Source organism: Semicossyphus pulcher, unplaced genomic scaffold (assembly GCF_022749685.1).
Source record: "Semicossyphus pulcher isolate SPU_LCO1_2020_fin unplaced genomic scaffold, fSemPul1.0.p SCAF_10, whole genome shotgun sequence".
Lineage (NCBI taxonomy): Eukaryota > Metazoa > Chordata > Actinopteri > Labriformes > Labridae > Semicossyphus > Semicossyphus pulcher.
Genome location: NW_027211604.1, coordinates 21,489,501 through 21,505,594, shown reverse-complemented (window position 1 = coordinate 21,505,594; position 16,094 = coordinate 21,489,501). Strand labels below are relative to the sequence as shown.

Here is a 16,094-nt window from a genome sequence, read left to right as displayed (position 1 = left end):
AAGGAAGTACAAACTTAATAACAGCCAAAAAACCAACGATAGTTTTTTAGGGAATTGTGTGCTTGTGTTTTTCCATACAATTTTAAAAAGACAGACTAGACAGAGGATTAAAAACTATTTTAAATCAAAAGTCTATGGTACAGAGGGCAGTACATAAAGATAGTCAGAAATTGATACTAGACTAAAAATAACGGAGTGAAAGGAGGGTCCCCTTTTAAACACTGCATACATTGTGACGACAGCCTCATTCACAGTCCGGTAGTCATGCAGGAAAAAAAAAACTGCTTGTGTGGCGGCATCCAGCACAACAGTTTGGTTTGTGCAAAGATTAGGCGTTACTCTAATTCCTCCTGAAAAGTGGGTCAGAGAGAGACGGTATCTGTGATGTGCCGGTGATTAACCCCGCCATGCAGCGCTGTGATATCGCCTGTTAGACACACAGATGAGCTGGATCTGTGCATATGGTTGTTTTTCCACAGCAGCCTGTAAACTGAGCAGGGCACCATTAGCACGCGGTCTGCTGCACCGCACTGCCAGTAAAAGTCTGTGTTTATCTGTATGTGCGCGTTAGTGAGCAGGAGGGGTTGGTGCCAGAGCTGTCTGTCTCCCCCGACACCCTGAGAGAGGGCCCGGGGCTTTGTGAGCACCCAATGGTTGCTGCTTTATGCCTCAATTGCTCCCATATGTTGTGATGTGAGACGTATTCGGCACAAATGCAAATGAGTTCAACTTCAAAGGGTTTTTGATTTGATGATAGGAAGTTTCTGGAAGTCTGCTCCTTCAAGTCGATGTTTATTTCGGGGAAAACTGTCACTGACAATTTTGCCTGCTTTGGACTGATCTCAAACAGGAACTACAAAGAGACGCTTCAAAAAGTTGTAGCCCGTTTGCTTTTGTCTGAATCTGGTTAAACATTTTATTCCTTGCTGCTTGTTCTGCTGCTGAACAATTAATAAAATAGCTGACCAAAAGGTATTGACAGTCAAACCGTGGGAGTGCTCAGGTCCTTCATTAATGTGCCAAAATGAAAGTCGCCCAGGGCAAACTGTCAAACAGCATCAACATCAGCAATAAGTCACTCTGTGTTTGACCCACAGTATTGCAAACTGCAGCTGGACTCACAGCTGGATCATTAACTCACTGGAAAGCACCAGAGATGTTACAGAGAAGTACTGGAGCAATTAATTATAGGTGTGATATGGATTTTTTTTTTGCTAGGTGTAGTATATCTTTAGATCATTACACATAGACACACTGCAGTGGTTGCTACTATCTGCTATCGTCATATCAAAAGGAGGCTGTCAGGAAGCACCTTAGTAATTAAAGCTAACAGCATTAAACAGTGCATCTGAAAAGGGACACACGTCTACAAACTACGCTCTTAAAAAAAGTGCTGGGTTGTGTCTGTAAACATTTTAACTGGGTTAACAATGTTGGGTCATAATTCTGGGTTGTTCAGTGACTTTAAATACACTGTTGGGTTGTTTGTGCTGAGTTATAGGGGATGTTTGGGGTTCATTCCCGCCAAAACAGTGGGTTGGGTCACTTTGGCCCAACTGCTGGGTTGTTCATTTTCCCTGCTCGTCAACCGGATCGATCTGGATCCTTCTCTCACAGAGGCTCAGACAACACAGGCTGGGCAGGATGATTTTGATAACAGCACGATCATCAACTCTTTTCAGAGTAAGATTATTATCAGGGATCATCAAGTGCTTTTTATTCTGTGCCACTTAACAACAAGCTAATCAGCTAGCAGTTCTTGACTGATGCTTGTTAGCCAACTTTTACAGTTGCTCTGTCGTTAGCTGATAACCACAATATATCTGCAGCCTTTTTAAACCTTTCAATTCAATGTGTGGCGGTCTCCTGGCACATTTTTAAGTTAACAACTTAAGCTGATGTTAGCAAGCTAGTTAGCAAGTTTTCCCTACATTCAAGACATAACCCAGCGCTTGGGTCAAACCAGCCCAGCACGTGTTCTGTCCCATAGTGACCCAGGGGTGGGGTTAAAGTTGGATTATTTTTCAACCCCGTTCTTGTGTGTATCTATTTGTCTATCTACTTTCAAACTTTTGTCAGATCTTGGGCCATGCAAATATTGACACGCCTCTTTAATTTTCTTGTCAAACACCCTTCATAATACATCGATATCTCCACAGTGGTTAAACAGATTTTTAGCATCCATATTTGATGCCCTCACCAATCTTGTACGTTATTGGTGAGCACTGGGAACATATGGATGACCCGCTTCCTATTTCTTCCTGGCATGAAAGACCGTGTAACTAATTTGCCTTTTATATTCTTATTCCTGTACTAATGCATTTTAACATTTTGTCCCACTCGTGTTTATAGAATCTAATTGTTTTCTTGTTTGCACTCATTTAATTTGTTGTCCGACAGTGTTCCTGCAGTTTAACAATTGTTCCTCTTGTACCCAACATGTAGTTAAAGTGTGTTAAGCTGCTTGCACAGGGCAGAAGGGAGACGTACAGTTATTATTTTGTGATGAAACACCAGATCAAACACTGCAACATGTGATCCCGACCAGCAGACTCGAGGTCGGGCTTTAAAATCCTGATCTACCCCATGATTTTGGTTGCTGCAGCAACAGCAGAGCGAGGGTAAAAGGATCCTCAGCAGAAGGAAACACAGCCCTTACTTTCACTATTGTGCTTGGCCACCTCCCACCACCATCTGAATCCCACTATTCATCAGCTCCGCACAATGAAACCTCCACAGCTTCCTCCCCTCCTCCTCCTCCTCCTCCCCCAATTATCCCCCCATCTCTCCTCTACTTCTGTTACACACACACCTCTTTCTTACGCCTCTTTAGCTCCTCTTATTTATGATGATTTTCCACAATGACAATAATTCTCGCTCTCTAAGTTGTTCTTTTTGTTTTAAATTGTGTTTATCAGTCAGTCAAGGCTCATATTGTGCCGTGGCTGTAGCAGCTGTGTGAGGCAGAGCAGATGGACGGGGCTGAGCGTGAACGTTTCTGACTTTGAACAATACGTTTCTTTCAAATGTTCAGTGTTTGAAGGTGATTTCATTTTCATCCATCACATGACCAACAACTGAGGTTTGAAATCCACACATTTAAGATCTTTTCTATGAGCACACACACGTTTTAAGTGGTGTTGTTTTACCTAGTTATTGTCTTAACATCTAATCTAACATTCATTCTTCATGTTAAAGCACAGCATGTTATAGGTTTGTATAATTTAGCTTCATGGTGCCTACAGGGGATCCAGAGCTTCACATGTACATAAGGAGTTTGATAGTTTAAAGATGGAGATGAATGAACTGCAGAGATTTTGGCAATGTTGCATTTTAGTGGTAGAGAAAGCACGGAGGATCAAATCAGTTAAAGGCATTAGCTCTGTCAAGAATAACTCTTTTTTTGATACTTTACAGCAATTTAACAGAACTTTTGGACATACAGTACCTACGATGTAGTTTTCTTATAAAGCAAGCCGTGGCTGTCTTAAAAGGAGAGGACAGTAATCTGTGTTTTCATGTATCTGTCAGTCCATTTAACTTCAACTTGAAATAGTGTTAAAAGTAGTCAAATCGCAATTCATGCTTTTTTCAAATGGCAAAGACTTTTGATCAGATCTTCCTAATATCTAAACTGCTTAAAGGGCCAGTTCGAAGATTTTTAACCTCACTTCTATCATGCTATTATGGGGAGCTAATGCCATTATGGTAGGAAAAAAATACAATTTCTCTCTGAGCCTTTGGAGGACTCTATCCGCTTCTCCAATGGGCCCTGGAAAACCTCCGCCAGACTACGTAAAACGCGTCATCTGGCGGAGGCCAGGGAGCTTGCTACACTACACTTCCTCAATCTAGGACGCCCGCCTCCGATGTCATATCTCGTTCTTGTAGAAATGGACACAGCATATAAGTATTTAGATTGTATTATTGATCAGAATTTTTATTCAAATCCCACAATAAAATCCTTGTTTCCAAGCTGAAATATCACCTACATTTCTTGTTGCTGAAATGAAACGCAGGTAAAAAAGTTGCAGATAAAGTTTTATTTCTCTTTCTGAATGCCTCTGATCAGTGTCCTCATTTAGCAAACTAACAGCATTTCGGTTCACTCGGTCCTAGTGAGGAACAGCTGTATTTGCATGCTTATATTGTTGGTGTTTTTTGCACTGGATTAGCTCAGTTGGTCGAGCAGGCGCTTCATATACAGAGGCTACAGTCCTTGACGCACTAATTTCAGATTCGACTCCCAGTCTGTGATCATTTTGTGCACGTCATCCCCCACTCTCTCCTCCCCACATTTCCTGTCTCTGTTCAGCTATTATGCTGCTTCAACATATTACTCTTAAAAAAAGAGATTTGAATTTTTGCTACAGTCAGATGTATATCTCTGCTCTTTTATGAATGAATTTGCCTTTAGCAACAGTATTTACAAGGACTGAAATATCCTCTTTATGCAATCCTACATCACACAGCCAGACATCTGATACGAGTTAAGTGCAAGTTACATACTGGTAAATACTGTAGCTAGCAGGCATTATGAATATAATATACAGATAAAGAATGCAGTCTTACCAGTAAATCCACCATCAAACTAAAGATGGCAACCAACTATTATGTGCCACACACAAAGGACTGAAACATCAGAGGATCAAATTGTGGATGATTCATATCAGGTAGCTCTCCCTTTAATATAACTGGGTGTGTCAGGCCTTTGTGGGCACTGCTGCAAGTAAAGGAGCAGCACTGATTTACTGCAGGTCACTTTTGGATTTAAATCTCTTCATTTGTCAGACTTAATTTACTAGATTCGTCCTAAAATGATGTTTTTTTCAGGCTAATTAAGTTTGACGATTAAACAGTTCCCAAAAGGTGCTGATTGAGCTTTCCCGGTATCTGTAACCTTACAGTGTATGTCTGTGGCTTGGTTTTATGAGGCATATAACATGTGCCCTAAATGTCCTGGACTCTTATGCAGCTTTATCTGCATGTCACCCTCCAGTCTGCTGTCCAGGCTCTACCAGTTATTTAGTTTTAAGCCATAATTTGAAGCCGCCCTAATGAGTACATATAGCCCCTCATTTGGAGCAGTGCTGCAAACATGATGATCTTTCTATTGTGTTGAGAAATGGATCAAATCAGCAGGTGTCTCTGAAAACTGACCAACAGAAAACCCTAAAAACCCTTTGAGTATTTCAGGTCTCTGTTTTCGTTCACCTTCACCACTCTCATTGCCCTTGTTTCCAAAAGGAGCAGAAAAAACTCTGATATTGCAACTGTACGCTACCTACCAATTGCCAAACAGCAGACAGATGACATTAGCTCTTATTAGCTAACGATTTAGCATTTAGCTGCTAAGAGTTACAAGAGGTTAGTAGAGAGCAAACCAAAGCAATGAGGAAAGCAAATTTTGGACGTATTATCATCTGGTAACCGAAACGCAACACCTTATAGATGCTAATATAGATGCTAATGTTGCTCTGTGTCTGCTAGCTGTATAAATAGCATGAACTGTGTATATAAAGTGGACGTAGCCAACACGGCTTAACCCTTTTGTTTTGAGGACTACCGTTTTGAACTCTCCGGTTTGGCATTTTGGCTGTTGATATCTGTTTTAAGGAGTCTGAGTTGACCATATTAGGAGAAGAGGATAGATACAGTAGCTAAAATGAGCTTAGGTGAGAGCTAGTTGCCCTCAATTTATTTAACTGTTAGCCATAATATAGTTTAAACAGGTGAGTTATAAACGGATTAATTTGCTTTGAATTAGTAAATTAGCTTTCAAGGCTATAAACATAATAATTTTTTCTTTTGGGCCTTTTAACATAGGGCTCTATGGGGCTCGACTCACTCTAGGAGCCAGCCCCTGGTGGCCATCAGAGGAACTTCAGTTTTTGCTACCTCTTTTTAGCTTAATGTATTGCCCCGCGAACTTTGCTTACACATTCAGTACTGAATTCAAATTGCCAAACTGTACTTACAGCTTGTTACCATTTAAAGATACATTAATACATTTTTTAAATCACAAATGACAAACAGGAAACTAGAAGAATTCCAGAAATTAGCCTTTTGGGTGCAGTAAGTGCAGGTGTTTGCTTTGTGAGGAAGTGAACGCTGGAGAAAGCTGTATGTCGACAAAAGAAAACACCCTACGACTGTAACTGAGATATTTCTGCTAAGAAAACCAGCTTCAAGGTCACAGAAGACGTGGCACCACGGCAGCTCTGCTATTGTCACATCAAAAAGCAGCGAGAAGGAAGGCTTGGATACTTTCCTCTATTCGGTCATTGACTACAGCGTTCTTTGGAAACAGTTCAGTTTAAATTCAGCAAAGTAAACTCTGCCAACTTCCGACACGGTGGCCCCTTCTCACAATCTTCCAGTTTAAACCAACAAACAACTTGGGGTATGAGGCCAGGTCGAGGTTAAGACTATCTGGAGCAGGAAACTAATCCCTCCCTGCACTCAGAGCCATCAGTACTGTCCCACATGTATCTTTAGTGTTTTATAGGCAGCTGGAGGTATATCTTTGAAAAAAATAATTAAATCATGACAACCATGGGTTCAAAACTAGCAGAGACACTCGCACTAGCAATAAATCTCATCTTTAAAGAGCCTGGTAGGTTAAAGAAAAGGCTCCTATGTCACCTTTGTGCACATAGTATTGGACACACCCGTTCAAGTGCAGATTGATGGATTGGTTCATGAACATTAAGGATTCATTTCAATAGAGAGTGGATGTTGCATGTTAAAGATTAACATGATTAACAGTAAAGATATCTGCAAAACATGCAAAAAAAGTTATTAATTAAAATTACAAATTAATAAGATTATGCGCAACCAAGGATAGCAGTTCCCCCCTGTCCCCTGTCTTTATGCTAAGCTAATCTAACCAGCTACTGGTTCCAACATTATACAGTATGTTAACTGTGTATTCATGAGAGTGGTATCAATTTTCCTATGTAATTATCAGCGTGACAACAAGACAGGCAAAAAGCGTATTTTAAACCATTCCTTTAGGATTTCTTCTTTTACTTTCAGTCTACAAGCAAATTTTGACTCTTTTTCCAATCAAATTTCAGCTAGTTGATAATAAAATACAACATATCTTCAATGCTGTTGTTTAAAAAACAAGTTTTACGGATTTGCACACATCTTTATTATCTTTTAATGTCTAAAAGTCAAAATTCCATAACTGAGTATATTTCTATTAAAGTGATAATCTCGAAGATTTTCATTTAAATAAATGTCTGTTAAGTCACTATCTATCACCAAATGAGGTAACACAATGGTAATTGAGCCTATGGCCCACTGATGAAAGCCTTTGCATGTGCAGTATTACAGACTGGGTGTCTGGTGCGAGTTTTGCAGGAAAAAATCACAAGTGGCGCCCAGTTAGTGACGCGTTTTCCATCACCCAGCAGTGATTGGTCTGCTAAAGAGGGTAGGCGGAGCTAGATTACTACTTTAAAAATTATCTCAAACTGGAGTTACGACTTTTCAAATCTACAATGTACGTATCTTGAATTTCATTTGATAACAGAAATAAATAATTTTTTAGACATAAGATATATTATTAGATATTATATAAGTTATGCAAGGATGCATTTTCAACTAAAACATGTTTGAGGGATACTTCTGCATTACTAAATTAGCTCCACAAAGACATTTTGATGAGTCTTAAGAACACATGACCAGTGAGAGTCAAAATCCGATATATCTCAAAATTACTCGTTATGAATGAAGTGTGGATATTCATAATGTAAAAGACATTAATCTAAAACAGTTAATGATAAAACTGTAATGATGTCTATAAATACATAGAAGATTCTGAGAGGATTTCTGACTTGTCAAGTTTCATGCAGAAATTACAACATTGGGAAAGCATTGCTCAGACGTCCAGACTGTGTATTTTCTTCTCCAGTGGATAAACAGGATGTGAGCAAAGTAATGAGTTCATGTCAGCGAGAAACAAACAATTTTAACCACTAAAAACTCGTCACATAAGGACAGCAGCTACCTAACAGCTGACGGGCTCCGGGCTGAAAGGTTCAGTCCTGCATGCAACATTAAAGGATTAGATGTTGAGCTCATAATGGCCGAGTTCAGGATGATTTCAGACTCAATTTGAGCTGCTCTGCCCTCCATTCAGAGAGAAACAAAACTGACCTCCATGTCAAACACACACTTGGATGGATGAAGGACAGCAATTCAATCTACAAGTAGCAGAAACAAACAAAACCAATTTTGTCCTGCGGCAACTACAATCATTTTCATTTCCTAATAATCTGTTGATGACATTCTCCAACAATCAATTAGTTGCTTAGGTCTTTAAAATAAAAAGAAATTCTAAAAAGAAATGTTGATCAGCGTCTTCCAAAGCTGAATATGTTAAAAGAACCAAAAATATTCACATTTAAGAAGCTGGAATGAGAGAATCGTGACTTTCTTTCTTAAAATATCACTCAAACAGATTAATCGATAAACAAAATAGTTAACGACTAATCGATTAATGGATTCCTGTGGCAGTATATGATTTAGTCAAACACATATCTTATGAGGGCTGCACAGTGGTGCAGTGGTTAGCACTGTCGCCTCACAGCTAGGAGGTTAATAGTTCGAATCCCAGCTCCAACCAAATGGGCCTTTCTGTGAGTTTGCATGTGCCAGCTTCCTCCCACAGTCCAAAGACATGCTCGTTAGGTTAGTTAGTGACTCTATAATTGTCCATTCGCAGGTGTGAATGTGATCCTGAAAGGTTGTCTGTCTCTAAAGCCCTTTTTACACTGCAGTTCCGCCTCAGTGCCTCATGCGGCCATTTTACAATGGACCAAGCAACGCCGGTGTTAAGCTGCCCCAGTGTGTGTTTTCACATTGCATTGCGGAAGCAAAACGTGCGCGAGGTGTAAACAAACAGCGCGCAGACAGCGCTGTTCTGCCCTGCCGGCTCCGCTGTTTTCAATGAGGCTGTATCGCCTCTGTTACTACCTCTGATGCCGGCTCAGAAGCGGAAAAACTTCACCCCACCATTACGTCTTTGCGTTTTACATAGAAGACGGAACGTAACAGAAGCGTAATAATCCCGCCTTGAACTTGCAGCGTAAAGGGGGCTTAAGTGTCGGCCCTGTGATTGGCTGGCGATAGTCCAGGGTGTAACCCCGCCTCTCGCCCAATGACAGCTGGGATCGGCTTCAGACCCGTTGTGGCCCTGAACAGGATAAGCGGTATAGATAATGGACAGACGAACATATCTGATTATAGGTTCATTGGATCCAAACATATTCAATTGTTTAAGTGATGTTACAGCTGATATGTAGAATTTTTGTCATTTCTAGGAGGTAAAAACGATTTTTTAAAAAGGGTTTTAAAGACTTTCTTAGTCAAACAAAGATGACCTGCAGGAGGTAGAATATGTACGTCAAAGAAATTATTCTTTACTAAAATAACTATGCACATCACAAGAAACTATACTCAGTATGCTATACCATAATGTATACAATTTAGGCTCACCACTTAAAGAAACAGGAAACACTTCCTGTCTAAAGCTCCTGCTTTTTTTCCCCCTTTCTTTGGTGAAATTCCTCCCTCAACATGGAGCGTGACACACTTCTTTCTGCCTCTGATAAGCAGCCCCACATACACACCGATGCTAATGAAAAAACAACCCAACTATGAGCCAAAGAAGGCCGGCTACTCTTCTGTTGTGCTGCTCAGAGCTGGGAGTGAAGCTGTAATTTAGCAGAGGCAGATCTCACATGTGCGTGTGAGGCTGGTGGGATGTCCCTGTCATGTGAGCTGAAAACTGGGAGGATAAACACAGCGGCTGCGTTTAAGGGCGAGGACAGCTGTGATTACTTTCTGCAGGCAGGGATTGTAATTTTGAATCTGATGTTTTACACAGATGTTTCATTTTGGTAGAAGGATTTTCAGTAGCGATGATGTCATAGTTGTCAACATGTCACTTATTCCAATGAAAGGACTTACAGAGAAATCCTTCTGAGCAGGATATGTCATCAGTGGTGTTGTTTTATTAATTGGATTTGTCGACACTAAAGAAAACACAGAACATCCCCAGATTTATCTTTTAAAGGTTTTATATTCCAGATATTCTTTTCATCTTGATTAAAACAAAGCTGTGTTGTATTTTTAGACTTAGACATGTACAAGTAGATGACGAGTCTTTGAAGTGCTGTGTGTCAGAGCTCTGGAACATAAAACATATTTCCATAAAAGGCATACTATGAATTATCCTCATACTAACATTTCAAATGGTAGCTGTTTAATGTCTTTGTTCCTTTCATGCTAAAATATATTTCATAATTGTTGTCTGTGAATGTTCTCAGTCATCCAGGTCATGCTAATTCAAAGGTTTAATCCGAAAGGCAACTGGACTAGATTAAAGTTCTTAAAGATGTTTTCACCTCTTATCCGAAATGCTTCTTCAGTTCTAAAGTGACTGGTGGACGAGCTAGAAATATAAGCCTCTGTGTTGTGTCACGCTGATATGCTAAACTTGTCAGCAAGCAGTTGCATATTTACACATCCAGCTGGTCTCGCATAGCCAGAGCTATCTCCAAACTTTGTTTTGGCGCCGTACTAGAGCTAGAGAATGGAGGGTTGTTTGTGTTTTGTTCAGCCAATCACAATCATATTTGGCAGTGCTAACCTTAGTTTGTAGCGAGGGTGCCCTTGTAAAATAGATTTGGGAAAGGAGCTTGTCGTGGTGGAACATTTGCTCATGGGGAGCCACGTCCTAGCATCAAATCATCACAATCATGAAAGAAACAACAGATCAGGCCTTATTTGCACAGCTGACCCTTCGCTAAGCCCCTCCCTTGAACGGCCACTGTCCAATCCTACATTAGCAACCGTAACTAGGCGCGGGAGGCCTGTCAAGCTTTCAGAACAAGGAGAAATGGGACCGGTGAGCTTTTGCCTCGATTGTTATGTGCTCTTCATTCTCGACACTCCGCTGACACATTATATTCGGGATGTAGCTTTCACATGCGTGTTCTCGTCCTTTCTGTCTAGTTCTCTCTGTTTATTTTTCACGAAATGTGCTATTATTTCCCTTGGAACATCTCTCTCTGCTATAGCTGAAAATGCTGTATTTACATCCCGGTGTGAAAGCTTGACAGGCGTAGCAACAGTAACCAAGGGGGGTGGGACTTAGCAAAGGGTCACTTCAGGTCTCTGTAAAATCTTGACATTTAGTGTGTAGGTCTAACTCGGTGAAAACCGGAACGATATCAGGCTGAATATTCAGTCCTAAAGGCTTTCTATAGGCTGAAAGGGGTAGGTAAGTCTCATTAACATCCAGCAGAGAAAGAGCAACGTAAACGTTGATTTAGAGACTGGATCTCCTTTAAGCTCTGGTTTGGTTTCCACCAACTCCCAGGGGAAACATCTAAGATATTTAGCTACGAAATTCTCCATAATGTTCACCGGCTAGTAGCTAGCTTTGTCCCTCTTCTATTACGTGTTGGACATTTCATGGATATTAGGTTTATCTGACCCTTTTCAGCCAAAACAGCTGTAGAAATTGAAACAATAGAGAGAAAAATGTCCTGTGATAATTCCTTGTAGATCTTCACTATCAATAACCTGTTTTACATTTTACATTAATTGAATCCATTTTAAATCATTAACAATATAAGTGCAGCTTTAAAAAAAAATTCATACACAAGGAATCTGCATAAAACCACCAAGTATGAAGTGAACAGTTGCCAAACTATTCGTAACAGGGAGAATTTATTTTTCAAAAACTGGCCCAGTTGGATGAAAGTCTCTCTGAATGAAACATGAGTGTTATGAATTTCTATATAAATAAACATTATTTGAAACATCCAAACTGCTACAGGCCAACAAGAAGAAAAAAAAGTTGCATTGGATATCTCACACTTAAATAAATAAACTGGGAGATGAAGTTAAAGAAAACACTTCCCAGCTTCCGTGTGAGTGTAATGTAATCCAGCTGAGCTCAGTCATGATACAGAGAAAAGGTCAGAGAAACTTCCGGTGATGAGAGGGAATAACTGGAAGACAGAAATTCCTTCTATTTTCCAGAAAGACGGAAGTGTATAACTCACTGTCTTTCGGGACGCTGGGGCTGGAAGTTCCTCCCGCTGAGGTCCGTCCCACTGGGCTGGAATGTTTGGGCCCCCGGCCAGGGATTTTCAGTCCACTGGACTTGAGCATATTCATTCTGGAGAGGCAGGGAAGACGGCCAGGACCTGAGAGCTCCTCCCTGCGTGATGAAGGCTTGTGGATCAGGCACTAGATGTGGGAGTGGCGGCTGTCACTCTCCATGTTTAGCTGAGGGAAGGAGAAAGGAAATAAAGGAGACATAAATAAGACTTACTCAATATTCAAACCTGTATGATTGCACCAGACTGACGGTTTTTCACAATAAAAGACAGGTTTCAAACAACCTGTAGATGTTTGTACTGTACACAGCAGAACAATGCAAAGGTATTTTTCTTTTATCCAGCACGTTCCTGCACGTATCCACCTTCATGACGCTTGTACATAATTGTGCATATTTTATATAATGTTTAATATTTCTACTGTTTATTTTATCTCATTTGAGTTTCTTTGAAGTATTGATTACTTTCTTTTTTACTTACTTTCTATTCTTGTACTTTTCTGTGTTCATTATTTGTTGTTGCACCAAAACACCAGGACAGATTTCTTGTGTGTGTGTGTACGGCAATAAACCAGATTCTAAACATGAAAACATTTATGCAATTTCCAATCTTATCATGACTTAGAAACTACTAGTGTTATAGTTTTTTTTTAATATCTTTTATATCTTCTATCAGATTCTAAAACGATTTGTGCAATGTTTAATCTTATCATGAACTGTAAAGTACTATCTATTACCATCTTTTATACTTTATGCACTCAGATATTAGCAATCAGATTTTAATACCGCTTCCTTATTTTGTTATTTTATATACTTATATATGTCTTATATGTCTTTTATAACTATTAGCCTTTTAAATGGAGCACCCAAGCTAAAGAATTTCACAGGATTGCACCTGTATAACCTGAGTGACGATAAACATCTTGAATCAGATCTTTGCAAGTATTCCTATATGACCAAAAAATCTGTTTAGGTCAGTAATATGGGGGTCTGGACCCACTAAGGGGGTCACTGTGATAAATCTGAGGGGTCATAAGCACAGCGGTACATAAAAAGAACGTAACCTGTAAACAACACATTATGAGGCGATGAAAGTATTCAAAATGTCAAAACTATGTAAAGGAAGCACAAAATTTTGCAATTATAAATTAATTTGGATTCTTGTTGTGGTGCATATATGTGCATTTAAACCTTATACACTTTATATTTCAATTACATATGATGCTCTGTTGTGTAACTCTTGTTATGCACTTTAATTTTCAAACAATCTGGCACGAGAATTTTCTTCTGGATTTATAAAGTTCTATCTTATTTTATCTTTAGAAAATCAGGTGATTTAGTTGTACACATGCTTTAAAGAGCAACACAGGACCTTTTCCCTTTTTGTCAACCATAATGTAATGTTACTTGCGTATGTAACTTTACTGACGTACACAGTTATTTTAACCCAAACCACAATCTTATTCTCAAAGCCTTGCAAAGTAGTTCTGGTGCCAAACTGTGACTATCTCACAAATTGAATCATGTGTTATGAAGCCTCTCGTACGCTTCACACTTTGCATTGCCATTATGGTCGATGGTATCAAACACATGATCAAAAAATGTGAAATGACCACGACTTCCTAAGATGTTATGGTCATTTTATCTAGGCTATTTCTGTGAGACATAAGTCATAAGTCATAAAAACTGTCCTTTTCTGACTTTCTTATTTGTTCCTGTTGGTACTTCTTCCTTTTTGGGCTTCTGAAATCCTTCCAATTGAGCAAAAGATCACTTTTTGGTTGAACTTCTCCTAACTGATGTCCAGAATAGGCCATAAATCACAAGGCATTGCAAGCTAAAGAAAGATGTTTGGAACTGCTCTTTATTTTTACATGTGTGACTTCCTTTTATCTCCCCTGTCGTCATTCCTTCTTTAATCTCAACCACCATGACTAAAACAAAGGTCCACTAGGGGATTTAAGGCTCTGAAATACTCGCAACAAACCGCTCCCAGTTGGCACAATAGTGCAGCAGACTTCATAGGTAACAGTGACAGAAAGATATCCAAGCACTGTGGTCTTATTTCTGGCTCTAATATGGGGTATTGGCTGCTCTTTACAGCAAAACAAGGAGTAGAAACTGAAAATAATGAGATGTAGGTCCTGTTCCAAAATTGTAATATCTCTACTACACTGGAAGGAAATTTAACAACCAAACACTTAAGTAGCAAACAGATACTCCTACAAATTTAAGCTCACATATTTTAAGTTTCTTTTCTTGTTACCTGTGTAACACCCAGCAATCCGAATGTAACATTTAAAGGTGTGTTATTACAATCAGCCTACTCATAACATATGTTACAGTAAATTCATCATAATTAATAACCGCCCATAGCTTCATATCCTCATTATTGGTCAATTTATCAATTTCACCAGACTAATGATATAACACAGCCAATGTAGGCCGATGCCCAAGTGGAGCATGGCCTACAAATCATGGCCCAAAGCCCATTAAGAAGATCTAATGCTGTTATAGCCAACAATAAACAACACACATCTGGTTCAGGCTTTTAAACTAGGCAGGGTGTATTAGGGAAGAAAGCAAGCAGATTTTAAGCAAAGCCGGTTAATAATTTCCAATAATATTTAGGCTACCCTCAGCCAGATGATAAAATAAACTAGGTTTTCATTTTAGAGCAGTCAATCCTGTTAAAGCTGTCGAGAATTAAGGTTTTGCTATAATTGAAGTCAAAACTAGGCCCTTTTTTTTTAAGGCCTGAGCTTTGTCTTCATTTGGGCATGAATTTAATTTCCAATCCAGACATGATTTAAGGCAAAACGGGATAAGAGCATTGGGATGATAATGCGCACCTCAACAAAATGTAACACAACGCCAGTTTGATCCATTGTTGTAGCTACTGCGGCAACGTGGTCCAGAGGCTGCCCTTCACTTCAACACAGAGTCCCACCCATCAGAAAATGGCACAAAAGCACATTATTACCGGAAAATACTCACCTTTCTGTGTGAAATGAGAGCGTCCGAGAGGTGTCCGGCAGCCGGCGAACTTTCAATTTTCTTCCCAGGCAAGAGGGGGATTAGTGGTTGCCACTCCCTGGGATGCAAATATGGATGCTGAGCAGAAACTGAAAGGGAGAGTCAGCGTGGATCAGCGGATGATGGCAACAACTGCACAGAGTCAGCAGCAGCAACACACCGGTGATGGCTTAGCAGTTAGCCTGCCGGTACATTTCTGTAAGGATGAGAGCTAAAGCAGACACCGCAAGGCGAAGATACTCGACATGTACGCTGTTTTAGTAGAAGACGAACACTAGACACAGACGTCCTGGAGGTTTCCGTAAAGAAACGCAGCATCAGCAACAACCTAAGCCAACTTTTCTGTTGTCTGTCTCCGATTTATCAAGCCAACAGTCCTGGTTTTGAGTCCCCGGTATCTGTAGCTCTTTTTCGGCCTCTTCTTGCCCTCGTCCCACAGTGGTATGGGTATGTTGGGTAAGCACAGCCTCCCTCTGACTCAACCCACCGGCTAGACTGAACAAAGGGGCTGGGAAGCAGAGCCTCCTGGGGGTATGATGAGTGTAAACTAGGTCTAGCTCATCTCCGTGACGTTCTCCGTTTAAAAGTGTAGAGATTTACATTGGCCCTTGCTTATCGGTCAAATTTCATGACTCACAGAAGCATGAGTCATTCTTTTCCCAATCACTTGTACTGATTGTTTCATCCGGCATCATTAAAATCGGAAACAATACAGTTTCTACTATAAAATGTCACATTTTTGAGGCGACGTCCAGTGTTCTTTTTCCGTCTTCGACAGTGCATCGTCAATTCGAAAACTTCTGACGAGCTAATTAAAAATGTATTTTTTTTACACGAAAGCAGAGCTGTTCTTTAAATATATCCTATGCCGAATTGAAAACGGATGTCTAATGCTTAATGAAAAGATCTTAACTCA

The 16,094-nt window shown here is 40.0% G+C and overlaps 1 protein-coding gene across 3 annotated transcripts in view; it reads right to left on the bottom strand.

The window, feature by feature from the left end:
* The window catches only part of clip2 (CAP-GLY domain containing linker protein 2), a 52,876-nt gene extending 37,562 nt beyond the window's left edge, over positions 1 to 15,314 (bottom strand). For all 3 annotated transcript variants that reach the window (XM_069673376.1, XM_069673384.1, XM_069673392.1), the window contains exons 1-2: positions 15,140 to 15,314; positions 12,087 to 12,312 (exon numbers count right to left, since the gene is read on the bottom strand). In XM_069673376.1, the coding sequence (XP_069529477.1) occupies positions 12,087 to 12,201 (115 nt within the window). In that variant the 5' untranslated portion in view covers positions 12,202 to 12,312; positions 15,140 to 15,314. The remainder of the gene's footprint in view (positions 1 to 12,086; positions 12,313 to 15,139) is intronic.
* Positions 15,315 to 16,094: the final 780 nt, after the last annotated feature.